At 40.2% G+C, this 19,705-nt stretch overlaps 1 protein-coding gene across 6 annotated transcripts in view; it reads left to right on the top strand.

Annotated features, from left to right (window-relative positions):
* The window catches only part of DCLK1 (doublecortin like kinase 1), a 408,196-nt gene that overhangs the window by 268,265 nt on the left and 120,226 nt on the right, over positions 1-19,705 (top strand). The window contains exon 7 of one of the 6 annotated variants that reach the window (XM_056561923.1): positions 10,110-15,703. The exons of the other annotated variants lie outside the window; for them this stretch is intronic. Within the exon in view, the coding sequence (XP_056417898.1) occupies positions 10,110-10,166 (57 nt within the window). The 3' untranslated portion in view covers positions 10,167-15,703. Of the gene's footprint in view, positions 1-10,109; positions 15,704-19,705 lie in introns of those variants that run through there. 6 annotated transcript variants of the gene reach the window in all.

The following is a 19,705-nucleotide window of genomic DNA, read 5'->3' as shown; positions in this document are numbered from 1 at the left end:
TTTGATTCATGGAAAAATTTTGAAGCAAACAAAGTCTAAACCATTTTGACTCACACAACTAATTTCCTTAGCTCAGTGTTTGTGGGACACAATTGACTAGTGCGACACAAAGAAACGTACGACACAAAAAAACACGCAACAGAAAAAAAAATGTGCGACAGAATAGTAAATAAGCCTGAAAAAAAAAGACGAGTGATATTGAAATCACTCCAGAATAAACACTCCACTCTTAGTAAATAAGGGCCATTGTCTTTGGCTGCCCTTCATCAGAGTTTTTTATAGTGTTTAGAAGGGTGGCAAACATAGCTCTGAACTCTTGGGGTTTCCACGCCCTCATTATATTCAGTATAATTGCTGTACAGAAGTCTTGGGACCTATACACACTTGCAGATTTTGGTCAGTATATATTTTGACCCTCTCTCTTCGGCTAAGGCCTGGTTAACATCTGTAGCAGAACAATGGAAAAAACCGCGCTGGCAACTTTAGTCATTGCTGAAATCACCGATGCCCTACTGAACCCGTTTGCTTTAATGGTGTCAATTGGGTTTCCAGCATGGTACTCTGCATTTCATTGGACAAAACAGCGCAGCATTTCATCTGGCACATTGGATAGAACCTGTAATGAAGGCACCCGACGGATCCTCCCACATGGGTGTGAAGCCCAAAATACTGAAGAGTAATGTTGTGGACTGCCAAGTCATCTCTATGAGTAAATAAATACTATTTCTGCTGGATGGTGAAGTGTCTAGGAAAGTACACAGAATTCTTGGTCACCAGCCACTAATGTTGTCATGCTATGGTGGACGCGGACAATACAAAACCCCAAGGTCTCTAGTAAGTGTAGATTTGAAGGTAGAAGATCGATCCTAAACAGAGTGAAGTTCTGTACGTGCTTATGGCATCTGAAAATGACATTTGTGAACTGTTTGTCAATCAGCTGCTGCGCAACTCATGAGTGTTGTCAGTATTGCTGGTTGGCTGAACAGATGACAGGCAAGGCTTTCTTCTCAATGCTCCTCCCATATGTCCTTTTTAGCTAGATGTCAGACTCTGTGTACAGTTCTTAAAGGGGTACACCACTGCTCAGCTTTTGGAACAATCTGTTCAGAACGCTGGAGCCGGCAGCTCATGACGTCATAGCCCTGCACCCTCATGGCGTCACGCCCTGCCCCCTCAATGCAAGTCTATGGGAGGGGGCGTGATGGCCGTCACGCCCCCTCCCATAGACTTGCATTGAGGGGGCGGGTGTGACATCATGAGGGGGCAGGGCTATGACGTCACGAGCTTCCGGCACCGGCTCCAGCGTTTATAACAGATTGTTCCAAACACTGAACAGTGGAGTACCCCTTTAACTTTGGTTCTAAGTTTAAAAAAAAAAGAGGGTTGAAAGGAAAGGCTCATTCCGATAAAAAAGCGAATGTTGTGTACCACAGAATATGACGCCTAGAGCTATCTGACATTCAGGAAAGCTTTTAAGTGCACTATTGACTGATCGCATGATGTTAGGAACTATGGTTATTTTTACAAAAGCATATTCCCTCTAGGAACCCTTTTTTCTGGAACCATTCAGTGTATAGTATTATTAATACACTATGCACATGCACTTGGAAACAAAATAATTACATTGTGACAAAGGAATCCGGGTATATTGTTTTTCATCACAGAAATGATGCTGTTAATTTTAGAGTCATTACCATTGAAGCGGATGATAGGAGTAAATTTCAAGGCAGTAATTACCAAAGCTTAGACAGTCAGTAACATCCAGAAATGTCTACAATAATAGTTTTATTTTATTTGAGGCATTTATTTTTTATTATTTAAGCATAATACATTGGTTTAAATATTGATTTACTTATCTTATACTGGTCTGTAGGGGAAATAAAATGTTTTCAATTAAAATGGTGCCAGAAAGTTAAACAGATTTGTAAATTCCGTCAATTTAAAAATCTTATACTTATCAGCTGCTGTATGCTCCCACAGTTAGCATAAAACATATGACAGGTTCCTTTTAAATGGGGTTGTCTTTCAATATATACTATGCCCTTATCTGCTTAGTCACCTAAAAATGAGGGCTGTTCTATGCAGCTGCTCTGTACTTTTGCGGAATGGTGAGGGTGCTGAATGGGGGAACACTTTATAATAACTAAAAATTCTCTTGGAGAGTATAAGACAACCATTTCACCCATTATAGCCTTCTTTTTATTTATTGTCTACAGACCTAAATTACCAAATCTTATTTGTGTAGTACATAAGATTTGGGAGCAACACCTAACGGGTACAGTATAACCAGGGTAAACTGTTGGTACCATTCAACTGGACATATTCAAGGAAGGTTCACTTCCAGATTGAAAAGGGGTACTCAGCCGCACACATCACCCCCCACCCCCCTTCCCACCCCTGTGATCTCTGGGCCGCTAGCGTCCGGAACATGGAAGCTTGCAGCTTTCACGTTCTTGATGTCACACCACAACCACTCCATTCATATCTAATGGAGAGGGCATGACGGCTAGTACAGAGCCGTCATGCCTCCTCCCAAAGACTTGAATGGAGGTTGCCTGGCGGCCTGCATCGCCGGTCTTGGACATGGAGCGGAGTTTGCTCCATGATCCGAATGACAGGGGTGCCGGCCCGGAGATCGCTGGCGGGACCCCCGCGATCTAACATCTTATCCCCTATCCTTTGGATAGGGGATAAGATGTGTGTGGTGGAGTACCCCTTTAACAAGTGCCTCATTGCATTACCTTCATTATTCAAGATATCCTTAAACTATTTCCAATAACCTTTAGAATTCACAATGTGAACAATATGCATTAATATTGTTAATTCCTCCATGTGGACTTTGTAGCAGTGTTACCCCCAGACAATAAAATGGTTTAAAAGCAATATCGGAGCTGCCTGTCACATTATTACCATACCTCACCGGCTGAGCTTTTCTGCTTGTCTACTATTAAACGTTAAATTGAGTCAGAAGGGTTCTTTCAAAGAATAAATAACGTCTGACAATCGGGGATGTAAATTCATGCTGATTGAAGTAATATTTGTAAGAGACCTCATCCTGTTTTCTTCATTTTTACGGTTTATGGCCCAGCATACCAAATTAGAAGGTTATACCATGTGTTCTTACAAAATGTTAATTTATGGGGGATGAAAGAAAGAAAAATCAAATTGGTGAAATGTATAAGTCAGCATAAAATACTAAAGTAGTGCTGCAAATTCTTTCTCAATGAATGGAGATAAGTTTTCCTTTCATGATCAAGCAATGTATTTTAGCTCTACAGTAAAGGCCTTCATCAGGGTACTTAAGTATAGCTGTAGTATAGTATATAGTAGGGCTGTATTCCAGAGGCAAAACATCAAGTAACATTAAAAGTAGATTCCTGTATTTCCTGTATAGGCTACATATTAGGATACATGTAGTAATGAGTAATAATCAGTAAACATGTGTGTATGACTAAACATCACTAATAAAATGTAGAACAGATGGTGACAGCAATGCACATGCACAGGATCCAAGTGGCATTCTATAGGGGCCAAATCTAAATGAACTGAATCACATTATGCAGAAACATTTCCAATATGCCCTCCCGTAGATAATATAACTAGGTCAGATAAATGATCGCTGGATTTATTGTTTCACGTATTGTTAATAGAGAGTGAGAAGAATGTTTTATGTCTCATGCTGGCAAGGGCAGTTTTATATTTTTTATGTGTAGCGGACATCAGGTCAAGACAGTGAGTGGGATAGGGGGGGATGCCTTAACCGGGCGACGTTCTGTTTCACGCTCACATAGCACTTTATCGGGCCCGCACTACATCTATTGTACACTCTGTTGAGTGGATATTGCCCAAGAAATGTATTATAATTTTGTTAAAACTATTTAATATTTTAACTAAATCCAGATGGGAAACCCCGCACTCACCATGTCCATCGCTGTGTCTGAGGAGGTTCAACGGAAGAGGAAGGTGCGAAGAGTAGACGGGGCTCAGAGGCAAACACCAGTGGTTTTGTTCCTTCATCCTGGAGGCTGGATGAAGTGCTAATTAACACAAAACCTCCGGTGTTTGCCTCTGAGCCCCATCTAATCTTCGCACCTTCCTCTTCCATTGAACCTCCTCAGACACAGCGATGGACATGGTGAGTGTTGGATTTCCTATCTGGATTTAGTTATCATTTTTTGCTGTGCACTCATTCATCCGTGCACCTCCTACACCATCCACTTTTAAGTAGGAATTGCCACCACTGGGACTTTCCATTTCTCTACCAATGTAAACAGTGCCTCCCCTCACTCTTTTTTACTTGTATTATGTACTATTTTATTTCAGGTCATTTGATTATTGTCATGGTTTTAAAGGTAACCTGTCTTGTTAAAAATGAAGTCAAATCTGTAGGCATCATGTTATAGAGCAGGAGGAGCTGAGAAGATTGATATATATAGTTTTGTGGGAAAAGCTCCAGAATAACTTGTCATTTTGTTCATGTAAACCTCTGCTCATTCTGGGCTAAGTAGTCATGTGGGCGGCCCAAGGAGTAGGACTGCCCGCTTGACTACACAGCTCAGAAAGAGCAGCGATTTACATGTGTAGATTGATATATATTGTTATGAGAAAAGCTCCAGAATAACTTGTCATTTGGTCTTGTAAGCCTCTGCTCATTCTGGGCTAAGAAGTCATGTGGGCGGCCCAAGGAGTAGGACTGCCCGCTTGACTACATAGCTCAGAAAGAGCAGCGTTTTACATGTGTAGATTGATATATAGTGTTATAGGAAAAGCTCCAGAATAACTTGGCATTTGGTCTTGTAAGCCTCTGCTCATTCTGGGCTAAGAAGTCATGCAGGCGGCCCCAGGAGTAGGCCAGCCATCTTGACTACTTAGCCCAGAAAGAGCAGCGGTTTACATGAAAAAATGACAAGTTATCCTGAAATTTTTCCTACAAAACTATATATCAATCTGCTGAACTCCTCCTGCTCTATAACATGGTGTCTACAGATTGGACTGCATCTTCAACATAACAGGTTCCCTTCAACTACTCTAGTGTTGAAATCCTGGCATCCCTTGATGACACTCAATAGTATGCGCGACCGGAGAGAATACCATTAATCTTCTAGTTAGACTATTTAAAGGCACCTAGAATAGGTTTGTGAAGCTTCACACACTTTATACTAGGGTTTCCTAAGTGGGGTCTTCAAGTACCCCCAACAGGTCAATTCCCTTAATCTTTCATAGGTGATAGAATTATGGTCAGTGCATCAGGCATCACCACAGTTACTGTATACCACCTATAAAAGACTAAGGAAAGCCTGATAGCATGATCTGTTGGGGTAATTTACGGCCACGCTTGCAAAACATTGCAGTAGGGCCACACAATCTCTAGCCATACCTGTATTAATAATGCAGGCAACTGTGTAGTCACAAACAAAACGCATTTATAATCCGTTATGGAGTCGACTGAACAGTCAGAGAGGCGGAGCCTGGTGTCTACTATGCTACAGGGCCGCATGACTCTCTACGGCTACATCACGCTGTTGATCAACAAACGGAGTGTGTAGAGGCAAAGTATGCAGGGCCGCTGTGTAAAATCAAGTCCTGTTTGTCAATAAACAGCGTACCACTGTTCGACTGTTTTCCAAATAGTGTTTCCCCAGCTGTTGCAAAACAACAACTCCCAGCATGCTCGGACAGCCAAAGGCTGTCCGAGCATGCTGGGAGTCGTTGTTTTGCAACAGCTGAAGGCACGCTATTATCATTCGCAAGATGATCATTAGGATATTAGACTTAAGTTGTTTATTCTGTAATATTAGCCTGAACGGGCTCAGCTTGAAGACCGCATCGGCCGCTGCTTTTTTCCATCATTAGGCCGACTTCTGTTTAAAAATAAATCTACTAAAAGTATGTGTAGCTGATCTCCTGCTTTTGTGCGGTTGCCTGGCAACGGGTGCCGTTACAGAAAATCCGGTCCCTCTATTAAGGCATGCATGCCCCAATTTTGAGGATTTTTCTTTTTTTTTTTTACCACTCTCTTCATTGTAAGGTTTATTTTTCCTCTTCTAGAAGGAAGGTCGGCTTCGCCAGCCGGTTTGTTTTTGACATGTTGAAACACAGATTTTGAAGTCATTCCTGGTGCCAGACTTTGATGTTAGGGCTGTTGTAACGACAGATGTGTATGTCGGCGCTGGTTATCCAGATGGGAATATTCAGCAGTTATTTTCGCCCTCCGGCAGACATGTACTTTCATTAATGTACTGCGCCAATGATACACAACACGCACTTGAAAAGTTTTTTAGATGAATTAATTGCTTCTGTGAATATGTCGTAGTCCGTATCATCCTTTACATGTCAACTCTCATGACACCTGCAAATTAATTAGGAGTAAATATTTATAGATCCTAGTATGGTAATTGTGGGAGTCAAAATGTATTGATGAGAAGAGTTAACAATTTGAAGTTGATGTTGCCGGTAGCAACCAGTCATAGTGATCATTATTTATTTACTTTTCATCTCTGCCTACAGTCCTGTGAATCGGACTGCGAAAGGGGCAATGCTTATTTGCTTATACATATAAAGGCATTTCTGTGGGATTTGGGGGGGAAATTCTGGGTAAAACTGGACAAGGATTAAAGGGGTACTCCACTTCTGGACATGTTATCCCCAATCCAAAGGATAGGGGATAACATGTCTGATCGCCGCGGCACCCCAGTCATCTGTTGCACGGAGCAAACTACGCTCTGTGCCAGATGACTGGCGATCACAGCCACCACGGACCCTTCATTCATATCTATGGGAGGAGGCGTGGCGGCTGTGTACTAGCCATCATGCCCCTTCCCATAGACATGAATGGAGGGGGCGTGACTGGAGGGGGCGTGAATCCCTAGGCTTCCGTGACTGTTACGCCTCAGCACCAGCCCGGAGATCACGGGGGAGCCCCAGCGTCCGACCCCCCCCCCCCCTTGATCAGACACATTATGCCCTATCCAAAGGGGATAACATGTCTAAGGGTGGAGTACCCCTTTTATTTGGAAATTGAGATTTGGAAAAAATTTATTCCAAATATTCTTCCTTCAAAACTCTTCCAAATATTCTTCCTTCAAATGTATGTAAGTAATGACACCAGGATCAGACTGCACAGGATATGTTTGTAGTCTGTTACTATGGAGATGCGTAAGACTGGATAGGTATTGGAACTTTTTATCAAAACCGTGCAAAGTGGCTTCATTTCTAATTGTAAAAGCATAAGAGCCATGGAAAAAAGCCCAAAAAGTTGAATATTACTTTAACGTGTATTGAAAATTTGACGGCAATACTTTAGTTATACAGAACATTTTGTAAGGTTTACATTTTCAACAAGTGATATATATATATATATATATATATATATATATATATATATACCTAAATAAATGGAACTATAAGGCTTTATTACCCCTGGGGTAATGTTTCCCCTGGAAGAGAGCACTAAAAGGTGACAGAGACCTTTCGGCCATTCATGTTTTATCAATGCTCCATGGAAATGATGGGAAGAAGGGTATGCAATGTAGCTCTCTCCCAGAAGAAAAGGATCTTACTCTCTGGTGACACTTTGAGGTAAAATCTCTAAAAGTCAATGTTTGACTCCAGAGCCTTAAATGGGATTTTTTTTTTTTTTATCAAATCAACTGGTGCCAGAAAGTTCAAAAGATTTGTAAATTACTTCTATAAAAAAAATCTTAATCCTTCCTATCAGTTGAATTTTTCTTTTCAGTCTGACCACAGTGCTCTCTGCTGACACCTCTGTCCATGTCAGGAACTGTCTGGAGCAGGAGAGGTTTGCTTTGGGGATTTTCTCCTACTCTTGACAGTTCCTGACAAGGACAGAGGAACACGGACAGAACTGTGGTCAGACAGAAAAGATATATACAACTTCCTCTGTAGTATACAGCAGCTGATAAGTACTGGAAAGATTAAGATAAAAAAAAAAAAAAAGGAATTTAAAAATCTGTTTAACTTTCTGGCACTAGTTGATAAAAAAAAATAAAAAAAAAAATGTTTCCACCGGAGTACTGCTTTAAAACCTGACTGGGGAAGGCTATTGAGTGAGTCAAACATGAACTCACAGGGATGCAACCAACAATAGGTAGCACCTGACAGTATTCTCTTTTTTCTTTTGGAGAGATCGAACACATGACGATTATGTCCATGGTTTCTATGAGAAGCTCCATGTGACACAGAAAGATTTTTTTGGTCTCATGAATTCTACTGTAATGAAGGAAAAAAAAAAAAAACAAGGTAGCCTCCTGCCGCTCTGACTTATTTATGACAGTATTCTCACTTTTAACATTGCGTCTGATTTGTGCATTTTCTTTGTACATTAAGGGGAGATTTATCAAAACCTGTCCAGAGGAAAAGTTGCTGAGTTGCCCATAGCAACCAATCAGATCGCTTCTTGCATTTTCGAAAAGGTCTCTGCAAAATGAATGAAGTAATCTGTTTGGTTGCTATAGTCCACAGAAAAAATGCACATATATACATACACACACACATATATATATATATATGTTGTGTTTTATTGGCGTTACACAATACAGTTCTGGAAAACTCTGGTCTTAATTTGTGATACAGTTAGAATTTATACTCAATGTGGCAAGCAAATGCAAAAACATCTCTTTAGGGTGTATTCACAAGTACAGTATCCTGTGTATATTTGATGCTGCAGATTTGATGCTGCAGAATTTATGCTGCAGATTTGAATGTAAACTAAACGCTGAACTCAGCGTGTTTCCCGGTGCAAGTTTGAATGGGGACGGGCTCTCCGCGGGCAGAACCTGTGCTGATTCCCTCTCAAAAACCTACCCTGTGTCATTTTACTAAGCCCTGCATCCATCATCCATGTGAGATGGGTAACCAGGTGAAAGTGACATGTCACTTCCTTCTACATGATTTCTTTTCAAAGCTGCTATTGAAATCACTTAGGACTTCAGGGTTAACCCAAACCAATCCTCAATCCCCCCCCCCCCCCCCCTTCTCCCTGCATGCACAGACAGATACATCTAAGGGTGATCGATCACTGATATAGGATTTTGTGTTTCAGTCCGCAACTGGTGAAGAAGCAGCTCCTACATATTGTTGCTAAGTAGTTTTTGTTCAGAAAGCCTCCCAAAATGGGAAAGTAGACCATGGTGGAGTGTTCTAAAACATGTAGTCATATTGTAATGAATTGTTATTATAAGAATTTGGAATCCTATATTAAACTAAACGAAAGGAAGGGACGGACACAGCTGTATGATGGATGCTTTCGATAGTTGTGATCTGTTGGCCATTCATCACCTATAGGAGCCCACTAAACATATATATATATATATATATATATATATATATATATATATATATATATATACAGTATATAATATAACTGTATGCCACACAATGGAACATAAAACAGTTCTTTTCTGAATAGGAGAAAACCATAGGATTGGCCCATAGCCATCTATGGGTGCTCTCTTGTGGTTCGGTGTAACAGTGCCATTTGTTTGGAGTCAACCAAATACCCCTAAATTGATTGTCATTGCTGCTGGAATGCAACTCATTGTTTTCCGCCATATGTGTTTTATGCAGGGTATATAGACGTGGGTGACCGACCAATATACATATTTCATTGTAAAAATACATAAATATTGGGCAGAATTATACTGAATGTTTTATACATATTTTTTTTCTCCTCGTACTGTTGTTTCTTCAAGGTTCTTTAACATTTGTAAGCCTTTTCTTCGAAAATATTTCTGCTGTGAACAACTAATTTGTTATATCCTGTGAACTGTTCTGTCAAGAGGTAAAAAGGAAGGATAAAATTGTCTCCTGCTATGAAATGCATTTAATTTGCTCCGTTACTTTGTCACAGTGTTTTTGAGACGTTACTCTGTCCTACGTATTCTGTATTACTGCTCTTTGTATATTCAGATTCTGTACTTCAGTATTTTCGTATAAACTTTTTTTTGCACTATTTTAATTCTTTTTTTGGTATCTGTCATTTTATGCCTTGTGAATTGTCAGCGCTAAAATTGCTTGTGACAGAATGAATATGACAAAATGCTTACCAGGAATACCGGGTATACAAATCTATAATCCACTTCATCTTACAGGACCTGTATCGTCACCTGTCATCGGATGATTTGGATTCAGTAGGAGACTCAGTTTAAAAGAGAAAATGGAGCAGTGTTTCTGGTTTGTGACTCGGTGATAGTTTAAGCTAATAAACGTAACATGACGTGAAACAAAGGCTGACTCTGGTTCATAAAGTGTTCTTGGGGCACTAGGTATGTTACATTTATTTTATTCAAACATATTTGGTAAAATACAAAATTTCAGTATCGCCTGAAAGACAATTATTATGAGTACGACTTCCAAAAATGATCTCATAATGACTACATCCAGATCTGCAGTCGTACTAGGTAATGCTTAGGCATTGTTCCAGTATGCTGAGATTCGGGAGTTTGTCACTGTAATATATGCAGCCTTCTGCAGCAATTGTAGCTTTAGGTCATAAAATATTACACAGTGCGCTACCAAATGAGACTCAGCAGAGGTCATTCCTGTCAAATATTACCGATTCAGGATGGAAGTTATGATACAGCCCTCCCATTATATTATATCCCGCCAAGCCTATAGATACTAGTCAGTGTAATCCTCATTATCCAACCCATATCACCACGTATAATTTAAAGAGCACCTTGATTTGGAGGTACAGTGCTTAGAAATATTGGGGTGTTGTATGAACAGCAATTTTTGTAAATATTGTTATTAATGGGTTTTTTCCCGATAACAGCGAGAGCATGACAAAATTAGAACATGGTAGCTTCCCTGCCAGCCGCTAAGCAGACAACAGGCTGTTTAACAACAGAGGCCAGATTAGAGATTAGATTGCCAGGAATGGCTGGCATGGGCTCAGGGCAACCACCCGAAATCCCTCTCCGCTTCCCTGCTGTATTTTTGGATGGCTCTGGTTGATAAGGGGAGTCATTCTGTTAATAGCAATAGGAGTAAAATTTCTTTCATTCGGCAGAAATTCCTTGCTAAAACTTTATAAAATGAGAAACAGTAGACTTACTGAAGGTAGCCAAATCTAAAAGGCTTTGAAAAAAAACATAGAGGGTGTATTGGCACGTACAGTATCCTGTGCATATTCGAAGCTGCAGATTTTATGTTGTAGATTTCAATGTAAACGAATTGACTATACACAGCAATAAATCTGCAACTTCAAATCCTGCACATCAAATATGCGCAGGAAACTGTACATGTGAATAGAACCAGAAGCAGAATTTTTTATTTGAGCTCTAAGGGAAATTTTTAATGATCGCCAGGTTCATCCACTTTGATAATCTAAAATTTGTTATGCTGGATAAGAGGAATTTTACTGTGTTCTGCAATTGCTGTTTACACAGTTCCTTAATATTTTATTTTTTTGCTGTGTCCTCCAAACTAGAATGTAATGGCTAAACGACACATCCAACCTGCCTTTAGAAATTCTAGATTTTGTACCTTGATTTTTTTTAAATTGATCTAAATCAGGTACATTGAAAAAATAGGGAATTAAAAATGTAATACAGGGAAGAAAATAGCATTAGTGTGAATTTACATGTGGCAGATTTTTTTCTGTTCAATCGAAACATCCCCATTGGGAGGAATAAACAGATTTTAGGTTGTAAAGATCTCTGCAACAAATCTGCCCTGTGTGAACCCTTTCCTAAGGTTGGCATCACATGGGCATATTGCGGCGGGTATACACATCCTTATTACGGGCAAAAGTCCCGGCCTGACCACAGTCTGATGGTCCAAATTGACAGGTTTCAGTTCAGGTCATCATATAGCCGGTCAGGCCGTAATAAAAACAGGTATGCACTCCCATCATACACTTGTGTGAAGCCAACCTAAAGCAGCTTCTGGGGTTATAAAATGGAGTTTTGTTTAGTTTTTTTGCTTGTTTTTTCCAGAAAGAGTGCCACTTTAATCAACGGGCCTGGCATTGCAGCTCATCCTTATTCAAATGAATAGAGATGCAATACAGCTCATGGACAAAGAGAGGCAAATCCTTAATCGTAATCCCAACTCCTTTAATTTACATCTCCTTGCGCTGCAGCAGGCGGATTTCTATTGAAGATAACTAGTGTTGACAGTCAATATTGCAGAATATAAATTTAGCAGACACTTTAGTAAATCCCCAATATATGATTTATTTAGATTCTCCAGCCCCGGTGTGTATTTTATGAATCAGTTGTGCAGCTTTTGTCTCGTTGTATTTTGCTAACGTCTCTGCCATCACGTCTGAATTGCCAGGAAATGATGGACTAATAATCATTTTGCGCTTTACTTTTAACCGCTTCTCTTGATGGATGAATGTTAACAGAGCTCTGTGATAATAATGCCTAATTTATTAATGCAAAACAAACCTATTCTGATTGTATCCATTCAGTCGCTTATTGATTCTTTTCTTTTCATGTTTGCACTTTTTTAATTCCTTATTAATTAATGTTTTATAGGAACTGAACATTGTGTGTGTCTGAGGAGAGCTTTGTTACTTAGTTAATATATAGTTATTATGACATTTTCTATAAAAAAAAAATTATAAACTCAGGAGGCCTTATGTATCAAAACGATCTCGGAGAAGGAAAAGAAAAAGCAGGTTTGTTGCCCATAGCAACCAAAGTTACAAATGAAGTGGTTGCTGTGTCTTTTTTTTTTCTACTCAGTTTTGATACACGAGGCCCAAGGTTTTACAGTATTTTACATGTTTGTATGATTTTAATTTTGCCTAATGTTTTTGAGCTGAATTCAGACTTAAAGCGTCATGATGGTCTGGCAGCAGGATATGTTAGAACTTTCCAGGTAATCTCGTAGCCCCAAATTTGTCCCAAGACTAACTCAATCAGACATATTGCTGGAAGTCCAATGGCAAAAGTCCTATAGACTTGCATGGAACTTTCGGCATATGAGTCTCAGGCTATGAGATTTTTGGTTTTAACATATTCTGCCCCTGGACCATCATGACAGTAACAGTCTAAAAGGCCCCATAAGCGCCTGGGCTGATGCTTCTCTTCCTGGGTGGTTTCATTTTCCTGCTACGATGCGGGGCTTGATGAATGTCATAGAGAAGTATAGGGAAAGGGACAGCAGCAGGTCCGAGAATCGGACAGTCACAAACACATTCATGTGAACAATCAACGGGACCAAAACCGCATCTTAGGGTATTTTACACCATAATTTGGTCTTACATTGCAAAGATAGGTCATCATCCTGTCAAAATGGAATGCCTACCTATACTGTGCATGGACAGACATGAGCCCAATAAACTTTAATGGCCCGAACATAGTCAGCAAATGACTAAGGGTATGTCCACACTACTGAATCTCTGTCCCCAGAGGTCTTGAGCGCTAGGACCGTGCAGACCTGTGCCGTCACCGTCGCCATCGCCGTCATAATGCCAATGAAACAATGAACATATTTATTCTTTTGGCGGGTAAATATCCATGACCAAATTTTCTGCCACTGAATTAGTGCAGCAGAATCTCTGACTTTCCATCGTGTGAACGTACCTTATGTTTGGGTAATTTCCCAAATTTTAACCTGGTTTGACTATGACCCTAAAGTAGCCCAACACAAATGATAAGAATGTAGTCACTAACTGACTGTGTTTGGGCCATTAAAGTCCAGGCCCTTACATCGACATCCCATTTCCACAGGATGTATCCATGCAATACAAAGCCACATTGTGGTGTGAAGCTTCCCTAAGCTGGCAAATGAAGACACAAGGGAGCAGTATCATCGGCCCTAGATAGTTACCGGTAATCATGGTGCAGGGCAATAAAAAAAATTATTTTGCCCAGAGTGGCCCTGTGATGAGGTGTTAACCATTAAAATGAATTCTCATGATTATTGGTTCTGTTACCAAAATGGCTGATGAGTAAAATATGGGACTATGCAAAAAATGAGAAATCCAAGGAATCAAAGCGCACACCCTCTTTAAATGAATAAGCAAACTTTATTTAATTACACAAGCTGAACATTTTTAAAAAATACTTAAAAACATACATAAACCAAGCCCCAGTCAAATAAACTGCAGGTGTGACCCTTAGCGCCACATCCCATAATAAGGTGTGAACCGAATATATGCAATGTAGAAAATAATTCACATTAAATATATCAATACATATGATTCATCAAATCTAAGTAGTAATTAAGATGACACCAAAACATTCCTAATAAAGTGCATAAGTGTTGGAAACTCTGTTATTTCCTGAGACTGCTAAGCACTTATGCACTTTATTAGGAATATTTTGATTAATTAGATGTATTTTCTATATTTATTGTGAATTGTGTTGTTCTTGGCTCATACTTGTGCCCCAGAGCATTACATATACAGTGACCCCCCGACCTACGATGGCCCCGACATATGATCAAATCGACATATGATGGCCTCTCAGAGGCCATCGCATGTCGATGTCAGCATCGACATACGATCGAATTAAGTGCTATCTGGCAGCGCAAAATGCTTAAGCTGCTGCCGGATAGCAGCTTAATGTTCCCCGTGTGGTGCGGTAAGTATTACTTACTCCTCCACGATGCTCCGGGGTGCCCTCTGGGTCCAGCGCTGGTCTTCCGGTGTCATCCAATAGGAATAACATACGCAGTGGCGTAATGACGTCGCTACGCAGGCCCAGTAAGGCCTTGCGGAAGACAGCGGATGACTGGAGAAGACCAGAAGAGCCCAGCAGAGGACCAGAGAAGACCAGGAGAGCCCAGCGGAGGCCCGGGGTCACCATCGGGAGCGGCGGGGACACCATCGCCAGCGGCGGGGACAAGTGAGTACAGCTTCCTATACTTTACATTGCACGAATCCCTCAACATACGATGGATTCGACAAACGATGCAGTTTATTTGACTAGGGCTTGGTTTATTTATATGGTTTTTAGTGTTTTTAAGATGTCAGCTTGTGTAATTAAATAATTTATGCTCATTCATTTTGAGAGGGTGTGCACTTCAATTCCTCATTTTCCGCATTATGTATACATATAGACCTTGTTTGTAGCACCCTTAAAATTATTTTTAGGGGTGCCCACACAGTGCATATGTGTAAACTATTTCAGTGCATATGTGTAAACTATTTTTTGCTGTAAAATGGGGTACGCATTAGAAAATAATGGGGAACATTTATCAAGATGATTCCTCTAAAATGTTGTATGTTTCTATGTAAAACAATGGGGTTCCTATATCTTAATATGTCTTTCAATAGCTAAAGTTTTTTCTTTCTGACTAGGGCAAATCTTACTTATAAAATTAATATAATACAGTATAATATTAGTCTATACCAAGTATCTGTAAATATCCAGTCCTGTGCCATTACTACAGGCAGCCATTTTGAAAGCAGAATTGATCATTGTGAATACCCTAGTGTATTAAATATAAGCCACATTGGGTCTTATGTATCTAAATGTCCAGTCAGTTTTTATCTTCTAGCTGATCCGGAAAAAAATATTTTCCCTAAACGAGGCCCATTGTGTGTCGCCTATATGTCACCTACACTTTCCTATTGTTTGTACCCAGATGAGTTCTGCTATTGTAATATCCATTGTTTGAAAACTGAATGAAACCCCATTGTTAATTACTATTATTATTATTATTGCAAACGTTCCATTAAACCATGATGCTTATCTACAATAAACTCTTAAGATGAATACATCAATTTCTCTTTCGTCACCTCTTCTTTCGATATAATGCTTCCCAGGGTAATCATTTGGTGTGCCGTATACATACATTATTAATGGACGCAGCCTTGAGGGCTTATTCACTGACACCATGATGGTCACATATGTAATGAGCCTACATGCACATGTGAGGACTAAGATAGTGATTTCTGATGAGTTACCTTGAGGCTACCTGGCACAGTCGATTTAGCAGCCTGGTGGAAATTGACCTAACACTGCTTACCAGATTTGTTGACAAAGGATATATGACTGCTTATAGGTGACGTATGCGTGGGTCCCTATAGAGCAGATTCGTTTTATCAGCTAAAGTATTCTAGAATTCCAACAATTTCTCAAACCAATGGGCAGATTTACTGTTGCTAATGTGCCAGAATTCTGGTACAATTTGTACAAAAAAACTTTATTAAATACCTTTCCCAAATATTATGTGTTCTAGACACTCTTTAGACACCTATGTGTTGGTTACTTTTTCATTGCTTCCATCATTCAAGAAAGGGACATTAAAGTGTACCTGTCATTATTAAAAAAATGTTTATATATAATTCACAAAACAACATTATGGGGGAGATTTATCAATACCTGTTGCAAAGGAAAAGTTTCCCAGTTGCCCATAGCAACCAATTAGCTCACTTCTTTCATTTTTAACAAGGCCTCTGCAAAATGAAAGAAGCGATTGGTTGCTATGGGCAACTGGGCAACTTTTCTTTTGCACAGGTTTTGATAAATCTCCCCCTATATGTATATTTGCAATAAAGATTAGTTAAAAATGTGTATATATTTGCCCCTGCGGCTTTTGTATGTGTGTCTCTGTGAGGAGACCAAATACAGTAAGTGTGGGTGGACAAGCAGGGCTCTGTACACTGAGGACAAGCAGGGCTCTGTACACTGAGGACAAGCAGAGCTCTATGCACTGAGGACAAGCAGGGCTTTGTACACTGAGGACAAGCACAGGGCTCTTAAAACTGAGGATAAGCAGGGTTCTGCGCACTGAGGACAAGCAGGGCTCTGTGCACTGAGGACAAGCAGGGCTCTGTACACTGAGGACAAGCAGGGCTCTGTGCACTGAGGACAAGCAGGGCTCTGTGCACTGAGGACAAGCAGAGCTCTGTGCCCAGAGGCTTTATGACATGCGCCCGGCTCACATAGCAGGATTATTGACAAGCCAGGAACCTGCACAGAGCCCTGCTTGTCCTCAGTACACATAGCCCTGCTTGTCCTCAATGTACAGAGCCCTGCTTGTCCTCAATGTACAGAGCCCTGCTTGTCCTCAGTGTACAGAGCCCTGCTTGTCTTCAGTGTACAGAGCCCTGCTTGTCCCCAGTGTACAGAGCCCTGTTTGTCCCCAGTGTACAGAGCCCTGCTTGTCTTCAGTGCACAGAGCCCCGCTTGTCTTCAGTGCACAGAGCCCCGCTTGTCTTCAGTGCACAGAGCCCCGCTTGTCTTCAGTGTACAGAGACCTGCTTGTCTTCAGTGCACAGAGCCCTACTTGTCCCCGGTGTACAGAACCCTGCTTGTCCTCGGTGTACAGAGCCCTGCTTGTCCTCGGTGTACAGAGCCCTGCTTGTCCTCGGTGTACAGAGCCCTGCTTGTCCACGGTGTACAGAGCCCTGCTTGTCCTCACTTCACAGAGCCTTGCTTGTCCACCCACACTTCCTGTATTTTGTCTCCTCACAGGGACACACAGGCAATAGCTGCAGGGACAGCATTTTTTCATCCAAAAATTTACACATTTACATTAACCATTGTATGTTACAAATATACATATAATGGTATTATCTACATTATATAAAAAGGTACACTTTAAAAACAGCATGTCCTAAATGCACCAAAATGTGTACATTTAAGTTGGTCTCAACATGAACTAGACAGTCTAACGTGCCTGATTTTTCAAACAGCCTGAGCCACGGTGATAAATTTGGTGCATATCAGGAAATCCAGGTATTACAGCCAAGATGCAGACATGCAGTATTAGGGTGCATTCACACCACGTTTTTGCAATACAGTTCCCATATCAGGTTTTTGATGAAAAACTGATTCCTCAAAACCGAACTAAACTGTATCAAAACGTGTGTAACATTTTTTAACTGTATACAGTTAAAAAAAACCTATATGGTTTCAAAAATGATGTCCGGTTGCATCAGTTTTTAAAGAAAAAGACATATATGTTTTTAACTTTTCACTCCATTATGAATAAAGTTTCACTTGTTTGATTGAAATTCCAAGAAAAAAAACTGTGCAAAGTCAAAAACCGTATGGTGAAAACCGGATGGAACGGTATGCTCATACGGTTCTGTACGGTTCCCATTGACTCCCATGTTTTAAAAAAAACATATAAGGTTTAATACAGTTTTTCACCTGGACCAAAAACCATGGTAGACTACGGTTTTGGGTACGGGAAAAAAACGGACAAAACTGTACGAGATGCAAAACGGACACGACCTGATGCATCTTTTGGCATACGGTTTTCAATGGAGAGTCAATGCATTCGGATTTCATTACGGTTCCTTTCGGTTTTCACATTGAAAACGTATACGAGAACTGTATTGCAAAATTGTGGTGTGAGTGCACCCTAATATAGGGTCACCATATTGGCATGCATTGCACACAACATACCCCGCCAATACAACATGGGCTCAATTCCTGGTTGGTCATCATTGGTGATAATAGTTAATATAATATATTTAATTGGGGATGATTTGGCTTATATATTTGTATATTGCTTCTGTAAAATCGGGTTAATAAACATTGACAGCCCTAAAATATGGCTTAGACCAAGCTTACAGGCTGAGAGTTGTTATATGCAAAAATAATACTAAGAGGTGCAATTATATTTTGACTAAGCTGTCACAGGTGACAACCGCTCATCCTGTTCTCAGCAGTGGCAGAATCCTGCTGTCACTGGAATAAATATAAATATATATATATATATATAAATATATATACTGTCAGCCCGTAAGCACACCTATTTCCTGCCAGCTTGTTTGTATCTATATTTTGTTTATGGCATAGCATAGGCAAATGTACAAAACAGGATCCAGTAATAAAAGGTTATTAGGGGGCATTCACATTACATTTTGGCTTTATATCACAGGTATAGAATGCCTTCGGAAAGGATTTGTGCTTAATGACAAAGTGAAAGCAGAATGTTAGATATTTGTTAATTTATTGAAAAGGAAAAACTAAAATATTGCATGGACATAAGTATTCAGACCCTTTACTCGGTAGTTGGATAACACAGTGATTTTAGCCTCCAGTATTCTTGGGGATGATGCTACAAGGTTTACACACCTGGATTTAGGGTTCTTTTGCCATTCTTCTCTGCAGGTCCCTTAAGCTTTGTCAAGTTGCATGAGGAACATCAGTAGGAGCCATTTTCAGGCCTCTTCTGCGATGTTTCATTGGGTTCATGTCATTGCTGGGCCACTTAAGGGCATTCACAGAATTGTCCCTAAGCAAATTCAGTGTTGTCTTGGCTGTGTGCTTAGGGTCAATTGGGGGAATTGTTCAATGCTTGACACCAGAAAACTATAGATACAAAGTTGCACTTTCTGTGCAAGACCCATTTCTGATCGAAAATTTGTGACCCCATATCATTGCTTTTTACAAAAAAAAATTTGGACCTTTTTTTGCTAGTTTTCTAGGTGTTAAGCGTTGATGATTCCTTCCATTGTCTTCTTGGAAGGTGAACCTTCGGTCCAGTCTGATCTCTATTCAGCTTTTCCTCAACCTGATCAGTCTTTCTGTCTCAGCCACTAAATAATACTCCAACAACATGATGGTGCCACCACCATGCTTCACTGTAGGGATGATATTAGGCAGGAGATTAGATGTGCCTGTAACTCAATATGAACTGACGTCAACAACACTTCAGTGATATTTCAAAAAGCTTGATAGTAACAAAAAAGATAATTCACCTAGAGTGCGAAAATGTCTTTTTAGCGCAGTACGTTCATGATCTCTGTCCCGGTCACTATTACTCC

This window comes from Hyla sarda, chromosome 2, assembly GCF_029499605.1.
Source record: "Hyla sarda isolate aHylSar1 chromosome 2, aHylSar1.hap1, whole genome shotgun sequence".
NCBI classification, from domain to species: domain Eukaryota; kingdom Metazoa; phylum Chordata; class Amphibia; order Anura; family Hylidae; genus Hyla; species Hyla sarda.
The sequence above is the reverse complement of the archived record's forward strand: the minus strand, read 5'-3'. Positions and strand labels throughout refer to the sequence as shown.